The 16,667-nt window shown below is 41.9% G+C and overlaps 1 protein-coding gene across 5 annotated transcripts in view; it reads left to right on the top strand.

Moving 5' to 3' along the window:
* nrf1 (nuclear respiratory factor 1) overlaps positions 1-15,162 on the top strand; it is a 68,302-nt gene extending 53,140 nt beyond the window's left edge. For 3 of the 5 annotated variants that reach the window (XM_080207638.1, XM_080207635.1, XM_080207637.1), the window contains one exon: positions 9,306-15,161. In XM_080207638.1, the coding sequence (XP_080063764.1) occupies positions 9,306-9,478 (173 nt within the window). In that variant the 3' untranslated portion in view covers positions 9,479-15,161. Of the gene's footprint in view, positions 1-9,305 lie in introns of all 5 variants that reach the window. The other 2 variants (XM_080207636.1, XM_080207634.1) reach the window with 1 other exon arrangement.
* The last annotated feature ends 1,505 nt before the right edge of the window (positions 15,163-16,667 follow it).

Genomic DNA, 16,667 nt, shown 5'->3' with positions numbered 1-16,667 from the left:
GCACCTGACCCAGTGGAAGAGCATACTAGCAAGTTCAGTTGCTTCTCAATCTCATGGCCTAATGAGTAAAGGCATCAACAAGTGTCACACTCAACATTCAATAAATAAATTGATCACAGTCTGGCCACTGCTATGGAAATACAGATCAAGTTGGCTCCCCAACACCCAGGAACACAGGCTGATCAGTAAAGTAGTATTCTCTTAAATATTTACAGCACAGAAGAAGGCCATTTGACCTACCAAATACTAACCCCACTGTTCTACTCACTATCTTGCTTTCCATATCCAAGTATCTTCCTGCTCCTGGTAATTGTCCAGTGTTGGTATGTGTTTAAGGTGTTAAAATTTGACTTTATTGAGATGCTCCCTGCAATCAGATATCCAACTTGGACACATTGTCAGGGCTTGCACTGAAAGAACAGAGCCCTTGGCAGAGTCTGGGGGGCTGACAGCACTTGTGAAACTGTCCTCCAGTTCAAACTTTCAGGAGAGGTATGGAGACGACCCAGGGGAAGAGGCAGCTCTGAGGAAAGGATCTAACATGCAGCATGTAGGACTTGTAATGTTGTTCCCAACGCAACCAGTGTGTGAAAATTAAGAGCGTGGAGGCTGATTATAAAGCAGGCTGATTTTTAAAAAAAATATATACCAGTTGCATTAGGGTAGATTTTTTTTATCCATCTGTACATGTGAAAATAATTCCAAATGGAGAGAATTGATCAAAAGTAACAGATTTCACTGTTTAAAAAAATGAAGGCGATTAGCAGAGGAGTAATTATTGTAATCGACTCATGTTGCAGATTGAGGTGCCTGGTAATCTATTGCAGGGCAGCTACTGCCGGCCATAGTTTAAGATATAGGATAATGAGCTTTAGAACACAGACGGCTGAGAGAGGCCATTTGCAACAATTAGCCCACAGCCTGGTTGCCTTACAGCAAGAGGGGCCATAATCTCTGAATGAGCTAGCACCTGCATTCTTGCCACTCAGAGTCTGGTGAAGGGTTACAGTAGATGTATGAAATGTTTAATCTATAATTAGCGTTCTCCACCAAATAATTTGACAACTTAAGTCCTTCTACTTTTACCAGAAAGCACTCTTTGTAATGGCAGTGAGTCCATCAAATTTCTCAGGTGGGAAACCTACTGTCCTCATGTGGTCTGATCTACACATGACTCCAAACCAATGCATTTGACTGCTCATTAACCTGAAGTAGTCTAGCAAACCCCATGCTTGTATCAAACAGCTGCAGCAACTCGAGAGAAAGCCCACTAATACTTCCAGAAAACATCTAGTGATGAGGAAAAATTGCTGACCTCTCTGCCAATACCAATATCCTAGGGATTATTTCATCTAAATCTCTCATTCTTTGTATTCATATTTGTTTTAGTTACTTTTTACCCCTGTAAACACTTTAAAGGCTTGTGCACCTCAACTCATTATCTCCTTTTGTATCTATGACCTAACCGTGCTTTTTCATTTTAATGAAGCAGAATTTCTCAAACCTTTTTCCCTCTTGCCATCAAATTTCCATATTAAGACAGCTTTTTCTTAAGTATTTTTTTCTTCACTCAGTTGATAAAGCTTTGTTAGGAATAGTCCAAGCTTTATGTTGGAAGTGTGTTACCTCCCTTTGGCGCTGCCACTCATGGCAAAGTGGTTGCTAATCCTTTCAATTTGACTTGAACCTGGGTTGCAAATCCTGGAGGAAAGAATTAATTCTATGAATGTTGTCTGAGCTCTGTGCATGTGTGCACACCCATGTGATGGATATCAGTCTTTGAAGATGAGCCCTGAACTACAGCGACTTTCCAGTGTTGGAGCCCCGCAGTCAAATTTAAAGCTCCATTTATTGGTATGTCTTGCACATGAAGAAGAAATCTTTGATTAGATGTAAAGTTCTAGCCTGCCTTAATAATGTGCTTGACCACCAACCTCAGAAGAGTGCTCCATCTCTCTTTTTTTCCAGGTCTGTTGTCTTGTCTCAATGGGGGTTGTATTCAGAAACTCTCTGACTAATTTCACGTAAATCCTTTATAGTCTGCAGGCAGTCTGAGCTGAATTTAAATTCAATACCAGTGTTTGAAGGTCAATGACCATCTGTTTAGTTACTTAGGTTTGTTATTTTATACTCCTTTTATCACCCAATAATAACAGCTATTCTCTTAAGTTATGGAACTAACTGCAGAGGCAAAATTCCTTCAGCACCACTACAACAGTGTCAGTCCCAGCCTACTCCCACTTTCAACTTGTCTCCCATTGCAGTCCATCAAAAGACAGGATTTCTCTGCACTCAATCCCAAGCCTAGAAATGCAATTTTAAAGGATTCCAAGAACAGAGACACCTAGGGGAGCATGTGCACAAATATTTGAAGATGACAGGGCAGGTTAACAAAGCAGTTAATAAAGCATATGGGATCCTGGATTTTACAAACAAGACAGGCAGGGTTTAAAAAAAAACAGGAAGCTAAGCTAATTCTGTATCAAACACTAGTTTGACTCAGGTATATTCTGCCCAATTCTAGCAGCACACTTCAGGAAGGATGTGAAGGCTTTGGAGAGGTTGCAGACAAAATTTATCAGAATTTGATTTATTATTGTCACATGTATTGGTATACAATAAAAAGTATTGTTTGATGCATGTTTTGCAGACAAAGCATAGGGTGCAGAATGTAGTGTTACAGTCATATCTAGGGTATAGAGAAAGATAAACTTAATATAAGGTAGGTCCACTCAAAAGTCTGGCGACAGAGGGAAGAAGCTGTTCTTGAATCAGTTGGTGACCTCAGAATTTTGTATCTTTTTCTCGATGGAAGAAGGTGGAAAAGAGAATGTCCAGGGTGCCTGGGGTCTTTGGTTATGCTGGCTGCTTTTCTAAGGCAGCAAGGCAGAATGGTCCCAGGAATGAGGGAGTGCAGTTACATTGATCCACTAGGGAAGCTGGCTTATTTTCCTTAGAGCAAAGAAGACTACAAAGAATTTTAATGTTGTTTAAAATTGTGAAGGGTTTCGATGAAGCTAATAAAGAAAATATATTACCTGAAGGGTTGATAACTAGAGGGCACCAATTTAACGTGATTGGCAAAAGAACCAGACCCAACATGAAGAAAGGTTTCTTATGCAATGAGTGTTTAGGATTTGGAATGCACTGCCTGATAGGGGTAATGGATACAAATTCAGTCGTACTCTTCAAAAGAGAATTGGGTTGACACTCAAAGGAGAAAAATGTTCAGAATAATGGGAAAAGAACAGGAAGTGGAATTAACTGGATTTCTCTCTCAGAGAACCAAGCTGAATATTTCTCTTCTGTGCTGTGCAGTTTTAGGATTCCATAAAATGAAGGGACAGTACATATGCTCACTCAGGTACCCAGAAAAGCACCCTGCCAATTAAGAGCCAACTGAGCTCCCTCCATATTGAATGTATGAATTAAAGGGACAAATGTAGAGTTACCCAACAATCTCTTGTAACAACGGTTCTGTGGAGTAGAGAGAACCTTTTATTTTGATACATCAACTTTCTTCTTCTTACCTCTGCTAAAAAAGTATTGGCACTTGCTTAATGGTGTGCAGATCACCAATACCTCATCCAAGTGACCATACTTTTTGTCTGACTACAGACCATCTCAACCAAATCCAATTCTGTGTGTGGATACGTTCTCAAAGGGTTCGTAGAGCAATCGGGGGAAGTGCTTCTGGTTGATGTCTCCATTGTAACCCAGTGACTCTACAGCTGCTGAAGCCCTCCTGCCACTAGCTGAGACAGACTTGGCTTGACTTGCTAATCATCACCATAACCATCTAAGTCATAGCAGGCAGCTTCTTTCTGTATAATTAGCAGTCTGTTCCTGACCAAAGCTCCAATGATGACTGAGCTGGTTAAATCACTGAATACTTGAACAACTAAGATCAATTTCCCCACATGTGCAGAAATAGCTGACTTCAGCCAAGATGGTGGTGAGGACACTGGTGTTGGCCTCAACATCTTTGAGCTGTGAAGAGAGGAACTAATTCACTTTTACTGTGTACCTGATCTGTGCCCTATCAATAATGGTAATATTTGATAGGACATTGTTGAGGGGTTTTACTCTGTACCCCAGGAATGTTTCATTGAAGGGGTGTGGAACCAGGTGGATGTGGAAGTCAGTGGGGGGCAGGAAGGGACAAAAGACTTCAATTGTCAAGGTTTTCCTGGCATTAGACTACTGATCAACAGTAAGTGATTTATTCTGTTCCCTGCTGGCGAAGCTTAAATAGGAAATCTCACTCCAAGATAACAGCTAGAGTCCAATCCACTTATTTGCAAATCTGATCTCATGCAAGCAGCTTCCTAATGAGGCACATCTTTCCCAAAGGCCTAATTTGATCTTGATCCAGGCCAGGTACTGATGGCCAATCCTGCTGATTGGCTGCCAGGGTTGGCTTTCAGGGCTGATGGCCAGTAAGTGAGCCTGGACTCTGCTGAGATGGCGGATTGAGTATTGCAGCTAGAAATGGAAAAATCAACCTGATTTGATTGTTATTTCTATCCAGCAGTTTCCACTGAAAATTGCACGTACACGAGTTCAGGAACAAATATCAGATAATCCACTTATAGTCAACAAACCTGTTGCTGCCCACTATGTAGGCTTTATTGAGAATTACACTTATTTTGCCTAACAGACAACCGGGTGTCTACAAAACTGTTCCCTAGGCAGACTTAGCAACAGCAGGACAGGAGCAAAGGCAAATCCTTTACTTTCTGATTTAAATGTCTCCTGCAATACTGTGGGGCCCTCCCCCCACATCCGTCTAGTGATTAGCCTCAACTACTGTCTTGTTAAGAAGTGGCTAGTGACATCTGTAGAAGCTTTGTTGCTGAGCAATATTATTGTGTAATTGGGTTTAATAAAATACTATGTCCAAGTCAGTCTTGGAGTGGAGTAATGAGCTTAAGTCGGTGGCTCATGGCGAAAGAGCCAGCAGCCCCTTACTATTCACGGTCATAGCCTGGCATGTCTCTGCACTCCTTGGGCACTCTGTCTAAACTGCTTGTGTCGGGGATTCTAAAACTAGGAGTCATAAACTTAAGATCCAATTGGGGAAATTATGCTTCCTTATCCAGAGAGAATGGTTTAGAGTGTAGACACTCTGCTGCAAGGAGTGGTCGAGGTGAATAGCATACATGATTTAAGGAGAAGCTAAACAAACACGAGGGGGAAAGGAGTGGAAGATTATGTGGAATAGAGTTAGATGAAAATAGTGGGAGGGGGCTCATGTGGCATGTACATACTGATATTAACCATTTGGATCATATAGCCTCTTTCTCTGCTGTACATTCTCTGCAGTTCATGTAATTTCACTTACCCATGGCTGTAATTTATATTCTAAGTAACCCTCTGTGGTATTGGCTGCTTAAGGTAACTATCCGGCTCACCTTTCACTGTCACCATGAATTACGCAGTGTGTGTCTGTAAATAACACCTCTGCAGTGATTCCTCTTTGCTTCACTTAAAAAATTAATTCAAAGAAACTTTCAGGGCAGGAGGCCATTCAGCCCATTGCACTTGTGCTGGTTCTTTGAAAGAGTCATCATGCTTTGTCCCACATTGCTGATGTTTGCCTGTAAGTTCCCCATCCTCAAGTATCTGCCCAGCTCTCTTTTAAAGTTATTTATGAAATCAGTAACCATCGCCTTTTTAGAGAGAGTGTTCAAAATCGCAGTGACTCTTGAGTGATAATACTACTCTTCATCCTCCTTCTCCATCTTTTACTGATAATTTTAAATCTCTGAGCTCTGGGTATTGACTCACTCACCAGGAGGAATAGCTTTTCTCTATCTACTCTTATCATCATCTTGAAAAACCTCGATCTCTTAACCTGCTCTATTTCAAGAAATATAATCCTAACTTTTCCAACTTCTCCTCACAACTAATATCTCTCATCCCTGGTAACCCTCCTGTGTATGATTTTAATGGTCTTTATATCTTTCTTGAAGTGTGGTGCCCTGAATTGTCCACAGTAACTTGTTGTATGAATCCTTTTCTGTTTCTGACTGTCCCGTAAAATGTGAGGTCTGCAGTGCAGTCGTAGGTGCAGCCTTCACAGTCTCTGGGAAGCCAGCAACAGGAGTATCCCTGCTACCCACGTCATACTATTGGATTGTAAGTGTCTGCTGGCAGCCTGCAGTTTCAGCTCCTCTTCATTTCTTCTGAGAGCTTTGAATTGGTTGTATGTTGTGGGGGAAGGGGGAGAGGATGGAAAGAATGAGGGAGCTTTATATTTTTTGATATAATTTGAAAGCTTGTCAGTCCATGTCAGGGTGAAGATGTAAAGATTAGCTTAATTGGAGGTTGGCTTTAGACCTATAGACATGAGTACCAAAGAAAAACCTCCGTCTGTTTACAAATTAATCATCAATTATATAACCAGTAGGATTAACTCTACTTCGCTAAATCATTCAGATGGCTAAGTCCTTCGAATCTTTCAAAATAAATTAAAAACTTGGCGCAGTAAAACCCTGCAGCCTTGGCTCAGCTGCAGAGGGTCAGTTAACATTATTAAACGGGAAAAGATTTTTTTAAAATATTGAAATCTTTGGAGATCTTTGTCTATTTTCCTTTGTGTTTGCCAAATAAACACTCCTGTGATGGACCAGTGAGTGAAAAACAAGTACTGATTTGAATTTATAGAGCACCTTTCGTAACCCCTACTCACCCAAATTGTTTTATAGCTAATGAGGAACTTTGAGAAGCTGAACCACACAAGCAAGCATGATCCTAGGTTCAATGTTAGCTCCATTCTGAAAGTGAGCTGCACTTAGTCAGTGGAGTGACAAGGGGTAATAAAAACAAAATGTTGGATAAAGTAAAGCTAAAGTTTATTAGTCACAGGTAGGCTTATATTAACGTTGCAATGAAGTTACTGTGAAAATTCCCTAGTCACCACACTCCGGCGCCTATTCGGGTACACTGAGGGAGAATTTAGCATTTGGACTGTGGGAGGAAACTGGAGCACCCGGAGGAAACCCATGCAGACACTGGGAGAAGGTGCAAACGCAACACAGGCAGTGACCGAAGCCAGGAATTGAACCTGGGTCCCTGGCACTGAGAGGCAGCAGTGCTAACCTCTGTGCCACCGTGCCATCTGAGGCTAAACTCAGCAGGGCTAGCAGCATCTGCACGGAGAAAAATGTTTCGAGTCTAAATTATTCTCTTATAGGTGCTGCCTGACTACTGAGTTTATCCAACATTCCTCTTCATATTTTGAATTTCCAGCATCCACAGCATGTTGCTTTTATTTGAGTAGCAAAGGACATCTCACTGACTCAACTTCCCTGGGTTTGCTGGGCGAATATGGGAAAGTTATTCAAGATTCCCACTTGTTCTTATTTCATAGCATTCTGCTGTAAGACTGCGTATGTGAGTGATTAAAAACAGGACTCGATTTTGATGTCCCAGTAGTTCTATACACGCTGTCCAACTAACCATTTGGGTGTGGGCAGAAATAGATTTTTTGCCCAGGACCCGGCAATCAATCGGGTACATTACAAAACAATGCAGAAGAGAATATTCAGCCCATTGGATCTGCACTCTGACAGAGTAACTTACCCAGGCCTTAACCCCACACCTTTACCATGGCTAATCCATCTAACCTACACATCTTGGGACACTAAGAAGTAATTTTAGCATAGCTAACCCATCTAATCTGCACACCTTTGGACTGTGGGAGGAAATTGCGGCACCTGGAGGTAACCCATGCTGACAAAAGGGAGAACATGCAAACTCCACACAGTCACCCAAGGTTAGAATTGAACCTGGGTCCCTGGAACTGTTGGGTAGTAGTGCTAACCACTGTGCCACTGTTCTGCTCCTCTTCTCCCCTTCTGAATGTATCAATTGTTTGTCATTGTCCAGTTCCATAGCCACCTGCTGTCCAGCCCCTTAGTCAACTGCCTATTCCTCACATTTGAGCCTGACCTTGGCAGAGTTATTAGGTCCTTCCTAATCCAAGGACACGGAAACCCGTTCTAGTATCTGGGTTGCGTCCGCTTACTGCAAAACAAACCAGGTTTTGAATTTATCAACCCGCAGTCAAGACCAGTACAGCCAACACTTCTCAACTGTACCATAACTAATTTTATAATGAAAGAAGATTTCCTCTGTTTACTGCTATTCCAGATAGGTACCAGAAGAAATCTTTTTGTGTTCAGGGCCCACCACCTATAAAGAGTGCCAATCAGTCATGATCAAATTGAACAGTGGAAGAGATCCAAGGGGCTGAATAGTCTCACAGTGTTCCTATCTGTGTGGTGAGGGCTAACTAGAGAGACTCTAATTCTCCCTAACCCCATGCCTCGCTCTCTATCTTGTGTCGCACGTGGTGTAATCAAAATTAATAAACGTCAAATAAGGCTGCAGATTAGAAGAATTTCCCTCCTCCTCCTCCTCATGAAGGAGATTTCCAGCAAAAACCATTACTACCACATAAATTAGTTTGGAAAATAACTGGATAGTGCACAATGTAGAAAATATCCCAGGATGCTTCACAGAAAGAATGAGGCACTGGGCAGAAGTGGAGGAGTTAGAGGTGACCACAGGCAGTGAAGGGTTTTAGGAAGAGAGTTCCAGAACATCGAGATATGATAACTGAAAATTCTGTCATTACAATTAGAAGAATGCACAGGAAGGCAGTGAAGGCGGTTTGGTTTAGGACAGAACGTTGGAAGAGAGAGGGTGTGGCAAGGTCATGAAGGAGATATCTAGGTGAGATGGAGAGTAAAGGATAGGCTGTTGTGACCAAATATTCCACAATCAGAAGCTCCTTGTCACGGGCTTGAATGCTTGTGAAGGGCAGACCGCAAAGGTTAACGGTCAGGGTGGGAATGAATAAGTAAGTGTTGCTTGTTTACCTTGGGAAGCATTTTTACGGAACTGTTCTTTGTGATTAAGCTTGTTGGATAGAGCTCATGATTGTGTGGTGTGGGGTGGGTTGGAAAGAAGAAGGGTTTGACACCATATGTTCTTTTATTCAATTTATCCTTTTGCATTCCTGTAGCTGTCAGTCACTATGGTGATGGAGTATTGTATCCTTGACTGAGCAAAATTCCAGACATATTTGCTTCCAGGCTTCGCGGTACTTAATCCCAAAATAAATGTCTTGGCCAGTCACCTTAGAACCTATCTCAAAGTTGTTGTCCTAACTGGAGGTATCACAGACTGGGCTGCTTCACCTAAAAGGAATGATATTGATGTTGGGGTGGGGGAATTGGGGAGAGGTGTTTCTGTATCGGTAACTAGCTGACTCTTTCCGTTTCTTTCATTTCCAGGCCTGGTGCAGATCCCAGTGAGCATGTACCAGACTGTCGTCACCAGCCTGGCTCAGGGTAACAGACCTGTTCAGGTTGCAATGGCCCCTGTCACCACTCGGATGACGGATATCCAGTCGTCTGGCGTAACCGTGGAAGGACAAGCAGTGGAGGTAGTGACACTGGAGCAGTGAGGAGATCACCGATGAACAAAGCGACTTTTCTGTCCTTGGGAAGTCCCAACGCTGCAGTTCTGCAATCAGATGTCTAGTGTTAACAGGTGGTCGTGAAAAATAAAAGTACCCTGTGTGGGTTTAGTGCTGGGGAGAGAAATTCTAGAGGATGGACTTCTCATCTCTTATATTACCTTCAAAGAGATTTCTAGCTCTTGTATTTACTGTTTTATATTGGAGGGGAAGAAAAATCAAACCTATTTGTATAAGTTTCTCTGTATTTATGCACAAAGTGTTTGTGTCCGTGACTGAAGATGGAGGCCTTGTTTATTAGTGGTCTCAACTGGGATCTTTCTCATTGCGGTTCTGGTAGTTTGGATTGGCTCTGGTGGGTTGGAGTTTTGGGAGGGTGGGTTTCCTCTGCATTTTCCATCTCAATAAAAGTTGGCGCAGGACCTGAACCCCAACCGTTTTATAAGCTGCTGTCTGGTTGGTGTGTAAATTTTGACTTTATTGCTCTTTCGCTTATTTTAAGTCTTACACGTTAAAGCAAAAGCATTTTCTATCCCCAGTCGCTGTTGTGATCAACCTTGCTGTCTTTGAGCACAAATGGAGGTGGGATATCGTGCCAGAATTTCCCCTCTCCTGTGATCTCTGTTTGAGTGCATGTGTGTTCATGTCCAGGTAGATATGTGTTGCTGCATGAGGGCAGGACCAAGCTTTGTTTTGAATCTCTCCTCCTTCCTCTGCAGCTGAAGTGATGTACAAGAGGTCAGCTGACACCGGTCTGAAACTTCACAAGATGGGGAAGGGATAAAATTGGTAGGCATTTAGTGAATTGAGGTATGAACCTGGTTTGTCTCTCTGCCCCCACCCCCAAAGCAAACTGGACCAGGGACCCACTGGGTAAACTGAAGTTATTTTTAAATTTTTCATGTATTTTATTCATTTCCTATTAAATCCAGGAGCCATCCAGTGTGCAAAGCCTGAGTTCCGTCCATACCTTGATAAGTTGTGAAAGCTATTACTGTAAACTTGCATTGAGTAGAGCAGTTGCTAGGCTTTGACTGTGGCTTTTGACCGGGATTCCCATAGTGGGGCAGTGAGGGGGTGGGAATACAGCATGGAGGCTTTAAGGCTGCAACTCCCTCAGTTTGACCTTGTCCACTTGACAGGCAGTCATGAAACATTTGTAGCGAATTTGTTTTGTCCTAACTTTAGACCAGTTAGGTAATCATAATGTAACAACAGCAAATTTCATTTATACAGGGCTTTTAATAAGGTAAAATGTCCCAAGGAATATAAAGTAGATGCCATTTAAACATAACAGAGCAGGATGCTTCTGCCCAAGTAGAATGCTTTTCCCCAGGCACCTCTAGTTTGGGGAATTTTAACCACATATGGCAGATCTCAGTATCATTCAAGCCATTGAATTAAATTGTTTTATTCTACAAAGTTAACCCACACACAAGTCCAGTAAGTACTACCATTGTTCAAAATTATTTGGATGCAAAAGACCTTTTATATTTCCCTTTAATAAGCTGAATAAATTCAGATATTCCAGATCCTAGTTTTGTGTTCTAGGCTTTGTTCCTGCTGGGGTCCTGAAGCAAAGCTTTTTTTCTTTTAGTGTTTCACTTTCTGGAATGTGTGCGGAAAAAAATAAAATTGTAAGTGGGACTCATGAATGAAGTTTGAGTAGGAGTTAGATGATATTTATGTTGGACTTTGGCATTATTCAAAGGAGACCATCTAAAAGGAGTAAAAGGGATTAAAGTAGTAACTGGGCAAGAGAAGGAATTCTGTTGCACTCACATCCTGATGTGATGAGACAAAGTCAGTTATATTGCATGTTGTGGATGCTGGGACCCGTACCCACTGGTACCAGACTAGAGGGAATGTCTAGAGAGTGCAGTGATTAATTTGCCCCTCATTATGTGTAAGTGAGGAGAGCTTAATAAAGTTAAAATATTGCAGGACCAGGCACTCCTTAAACTGCTTCAGTATTTCTTGAAATTGACCTTTCCTGGCCTGGTTTCCAGCCATGTATCTATCGTATACTGCAATGTTGTCACTTGGGTTACTTGAGAATGCTTGGCCCAGCACTTTGTCAAAAAAAATCGCACTTAAGCCAATATGCTTTAATGTTTGTGCCAATATGCTTCTTGTGGGCTGCTCTTAATTCATCACTTCACCATCCAGTGTCAAACCTGGGCCACATCAGTACTTTGCTCCAGTGTTATACAGTTTAGAACCCTTTCTAGACACCGCCTGAGTTTGATGGATGGAAAATCTGCAGCGGTACTTTGTGTTTCAGTTCGGGACAGATGTTATAGCAGTTCCCCACAACCACCATTAAGCTTTGCTAAAATCCCGGTGATAACACTACATTGTACTTACTTCCCCCTTTCTCCCCTGTCAATCCTATCCAGCTCACACCCAACACTTGGGCAAGAGGGTTCTGAATCTGCCAACAGATGAGATGGGTGATGGATGGAGCCAAAATGATTCTTGCAACAACCACTATAGTATTAGCTGAATTCCTTGCAGAAGCTTTGACTGTGTGTGTATGGCAGGGAAGCGGGGTGATGGGTTAGGGAATGGCCACAGGAGCAATTTGGTTGCTTTGTAAAATGAATGTGGTGACTCCAGGTAGTGTGAAAAGAGATTCTATCCAGCAAGCTAGAATAGATTGGAAATGCTTCCTGCTTTGGACACGTACAGCTTTATATGGGGAAAGAGGGAGGGATAGGGTTGGTACGGGGAGGGAGGGTTAGGTTGTCATTGTCCCTCATATTTTGTCTAGTTTGTCAAGTGGACCAATGGATGCTACAAATAGTGGCCAGCCTGGTCCAAGGGGACACATTGCAAAGATTTAATCTTCAAATAGATAAGAAAACTGTGTATATAATAAAAGTTCTTTTAAGTGCTGAAGGTGACTACAGGCCTTAAAAGTACTGTGGTTTGTTTGCTACCATATTTATTCCCCTTGGAAACTCTGAAATGTATTTGAATGAAGTAATTTGCATTTTATTTTGTTTTATATGTTGCTTTTACTTTTGTTTGGGAATTGTGATTTGCTATCTAAACACCACAGGCTTTTCTGGGCATATTGAGCTCATGGTGTGTAATAAAGATGTGAATAATCCTGGTAAGATGGAGGCTGCTGGACTATGCCTCTTTTATTTCAGCCAAACAATGGTCCTTGCAGTAACTTCAATGCACAGGGAAGGAAGGGGGAATTTGTTAAGTGACTTATAGCGTCACAACAGGTATCCAGTCCATGAAGATTGCTGGTGTAATAACAGAGCTTATCCATTGGGTAAGAGGGCAAAATACTTCAGAGGGTGTCAGAGAAAGAATCTACATTCCACAGTTTACCCCACCCTGAAAGGACAATAATTGCACTCTATACATTTCTCTCTTCCCCACCCTCTTCATCTATACTAAACCTCCTCTTCTTTCTCCCTCTCTTCCATTTTCTCTTCCATCACCCCTTTTTCTCCTCTTCACATTATTTTCCCTCTTCGTCTTGCATATTCTTCCCTGCGTCCCTTCTCCATATGTCCCTATCTCATGCCAATATTCATATTCCCCATCTCTTCATTTCTTTCCCTGCCATCTCTATCTTGCTGTTGTTAGGAATGCACTTGAGAAGATGATGTGTAGTTTTAATACTTTAACATTTAAGACAAGCTGAATGTAACCATAGGTAGACCATTGTTAATTGCCTTCACATTTATTTGGTAAACATACATAATCACTCAGACCAGAACAAACACAAGTTTTATTTTCTATTGATTGTGATTTTCTACCTCGTTCCTCCATGTCTCTTTATCCCCAAAATGAAACCGTCACTGTTTGGACTGAGGTTCCAGTAAAGTCTTTCACAAATTGAGGTTTTCTTGGCTTTTGGGGCCTGACACAAATCAATCATTGTCAATCTCATGGGCGCTTTGTGGGCACAGTAAGAAATCTCATACCAGGTTCAAATCCAAGAGGTTTATTTGGAATCACAAGCTTTCAGAGCGCTGCTCCTTCATTAGGTGATCATCACTCAAACCTAGTAGTGTGAGACTTCTTGTGCCCACCGCAGTCCAATGCTGGCATCTACACATCATGGGCTCCTTGTGGACATGGCACATACTATATTCATCATGGTGGTTGGCTAACAATTTCATTCTCTGGTACAAGGGATTGATACTTTTCTGCGATTGAGGTTGATTTCCATTCAATGCCACCCCCACCCCCCCCCACCCCAGTGTTACCTTTGCACTAGGGGTCAGCTCAAGACCAGTAGTGATTTGTGGCGGCGTTATGGTGCTGCACCGGAAGGTGCGATCTGGTTCATGCCATTAGAAAAAGGGTGGCATGGTAGCACAGTGTTTAGCAGTGCTGTTTCACAGCGCCACGGACCAAGGTTCGATTCCTGGCTTGGGTTACCATCTGTGTGGAGTTTACGCGTTTTCCCCATGTCTGCGTGGGTTTCCTCTCATTCTGAAAGACCTGCTGGTTAGGTGCATTGACCCGAACAGGGCTCGGACTGTGGCGACAAAGGGAATTTCACAGTAACTTCATTGCAGCGTTAATGTAAGCTTTTCTTGTGACTAATAAATAAATAATACATGAACTTTAACTTTAAAAAAGGCCAGGAGAATTGCAAACTATTTGGCGTTGGGTGTGAAGTGGATTTTTTGGTGCACACACTGTTCCAGGATCAAAGCGATCTACTAATATTGCAGAGAGGTCAGAGAATCGCCCCCCCATGATGGTCTATATATTGAAGTTTCTCTGCCTGGAACATTAACACGTTCAATATGGCATCTCATGGTAAACTTTTCAAATGTATCCTTTATTAATTTGCATTTTTTTCCTCAAGTTCTGTTTTCTTGGAATGTTTTGTGTTTGTGTATTACATATTTAATATATATTTAACCTCCATTAATTATCTGGACTGTAAAACATAATTTAATGAATCCTCATATTTCACGCCCTTTATATGAGACTATTCTGTGATGTTATCTCCTCAATCCACCGTTTTGAATTGTGTGCCACTGATTCCTTCAGAGGTTTGAATATGTCTTATTTTTAAATCACTTAAATCACTAGAAACCATGGCAGCTTTTTAGAAGTGTCCAATCTATAAATAGATCTTTCCATGTTTTGTATCAACTGCTGATGGTTTATTTTGAGTTCTCCCTGCCTTTCCAAAACTCTCAAGCTCACCACAATTTGGCATCTCAGCTTTCTAAATATTTCACTGAATGTCCTCTATACCTTTAACATTGAACTCAACATTGTTTTTTCCTAATTATCTCCTCTCCTGGCTGACAAGGCTTACTCTTGGTTAGAGTATCGGTTCCTTTGCTCAAGAGACCGTTCCTTAGATGATGCCATATTATTGTTTTGAAATGAGACCAAAATAAATATTTTAATTTACAGTAGAGCACCTTTGACTATCTCAGGATGCCCGAAAGTGCTTTATGAGAGGGTGGCACAGTGGTTTGCACTGCTGCCTCACAGCTCCAGGGACCCAAATTTGATTCTCAGTGGGGACTCTGCACTTTCTCTCCATGTCTGCATTGGTATTCTCCCACAGTCTGAAGGATGTACTGGTTAGATGATTTTGGCCATGCTAAGTTCCCCCTCAGTATAACCGAACAGACGCCGGCGTGTGGCAACTAGCGGATTTTCACAGTAATTTCATTGCAGTGTTAGCATAAGCCTACTTGTGGCAATAATAAATAAATATTTTTAAAAATGAATTACATTTGAAGTTTGCAATGTTGGAAACACGACAGCTAATTTATGCACAGTAAGGTTCCACAAACAACAATGAGATAATCAATTGATCTGTTTTTTGTGATGTTGGCTGAAGGATAAACATTTGCTGGTGTGAGCTTCATTGTTCTTCAATTTTGTGCCAATTTAAGGGCAGAATTGTACTCTGGGTATACGATTACAAACTCTCCAGGAGTGCCCTGGAGTCTTCAAGAATAAGATACTCAACGCTTGGCCTCTCTGCCAGCAACCATCAAACCATAGAAAAGTTGCAGCACAGGAGGAGGCCATTTGGCCATTTTGTCTACGCCAGCCTGTGGACAGCATGCAAGAAAAGAGACATTCACAAAGAATACTATTTAGAAACATAGAAAATAAAAACAGGAAGAGGCCATTCAGCCCTTGGAGCCTGCTGTACCATTCACCATGATCATGGCTGATCATCCAACTCAATAGCCTGATTCCCACCACTTTTAGCAGTTTTTGTGTTATTTATTTAAAAATAATAAGTGGGAAATAATGCTTATTTGGGCAGGACAGCCGAAGGTGGGAAATTGTGCAATGTTACCTCTAGGAATATGTCAGTCTGTGCCGACAATCCTGTTTGGGATATAACCACCTGGACCAGGATTGCAATGTCTCAGTGTCAATCCATCTCAAACATTCAACCAGGGATGGAAGAAGAAATTTTCTCCCTGTGCTTTGACTGGATCCAAATCAAATCCCAGAGGTGGAGGCTGGGTTCCTGATCCACCCCACCACAATCTTCAGGCCTGGTGGCAACATCAAACTAAAGCCCTGATGTGAGTGTGCGTGAGTCAGGCAGTTGGTTTGTTTTGTGTAAACAGCCGTACCATTAAAACAGCTGCCTCATCTTTACTTCACTTGTTATTTGTTTATATAAAATAACTAACGTCTAATCCTGCCTTTCACTCCATGGAACTGGGCTTCATACTTTTTTCAAAGGGTTAGTCTCCTCCTCATTTCAGCTTTGGTGGTTTGTTTTCTGCACTATCAGCCCTGGACCTCTGTCCAGGCTTCTCAGTGGTTTGCTACGTGATGTCAAGTCAGTCAATAGGAAAATCAGGCAAGGTGGCAGAAAAGAATGATCCGTCTGTTGTTGCATGTTTTTCACTCATTGTCTGAAGTTAAATGTTTTACCCCCGAATGTTTTATTCCTTGTTGAGCAAAGATATTGGATGGAATTCTCCCAAAAGCAATTCAAAGTGTTGTCCCCAGCAGGAAAATCAGGGAGATTCCCGCTGGAAGGGTCAGTATGATTCAATTCACAATGCAACCGCACTTAGAAAGATTTTCAGAGCCTGAGAAGATTCTCACTGAATTCTCCCAGCGGAAACCAACATGTCAACGTGGCCGATCCCTCAGAGATCAGGTGTCTTTTTTAAAGGGCCCCACAATCACCAGTCAA

This window comes from Carcharhinus amblyrhynchos, chromosome 19, assembly GCF_965287045.1.
Source record: "Carcharhinus amblyrhynchos chromosome 19, sCarAmb.v2.hapA, whole genome shotgun sequence".
NCBI lineage: Eukaryota > Metazoa > Chordata > Chondrichthyes > Carcharhiniformes > Carcharhinidae > Carcharhinus > Carcharhinus amblyrhynchos.
Note: the sequence above shows the minus strand (reverse complement) of the source record. Positions and strands in the feature narration are given on the sequence as shown.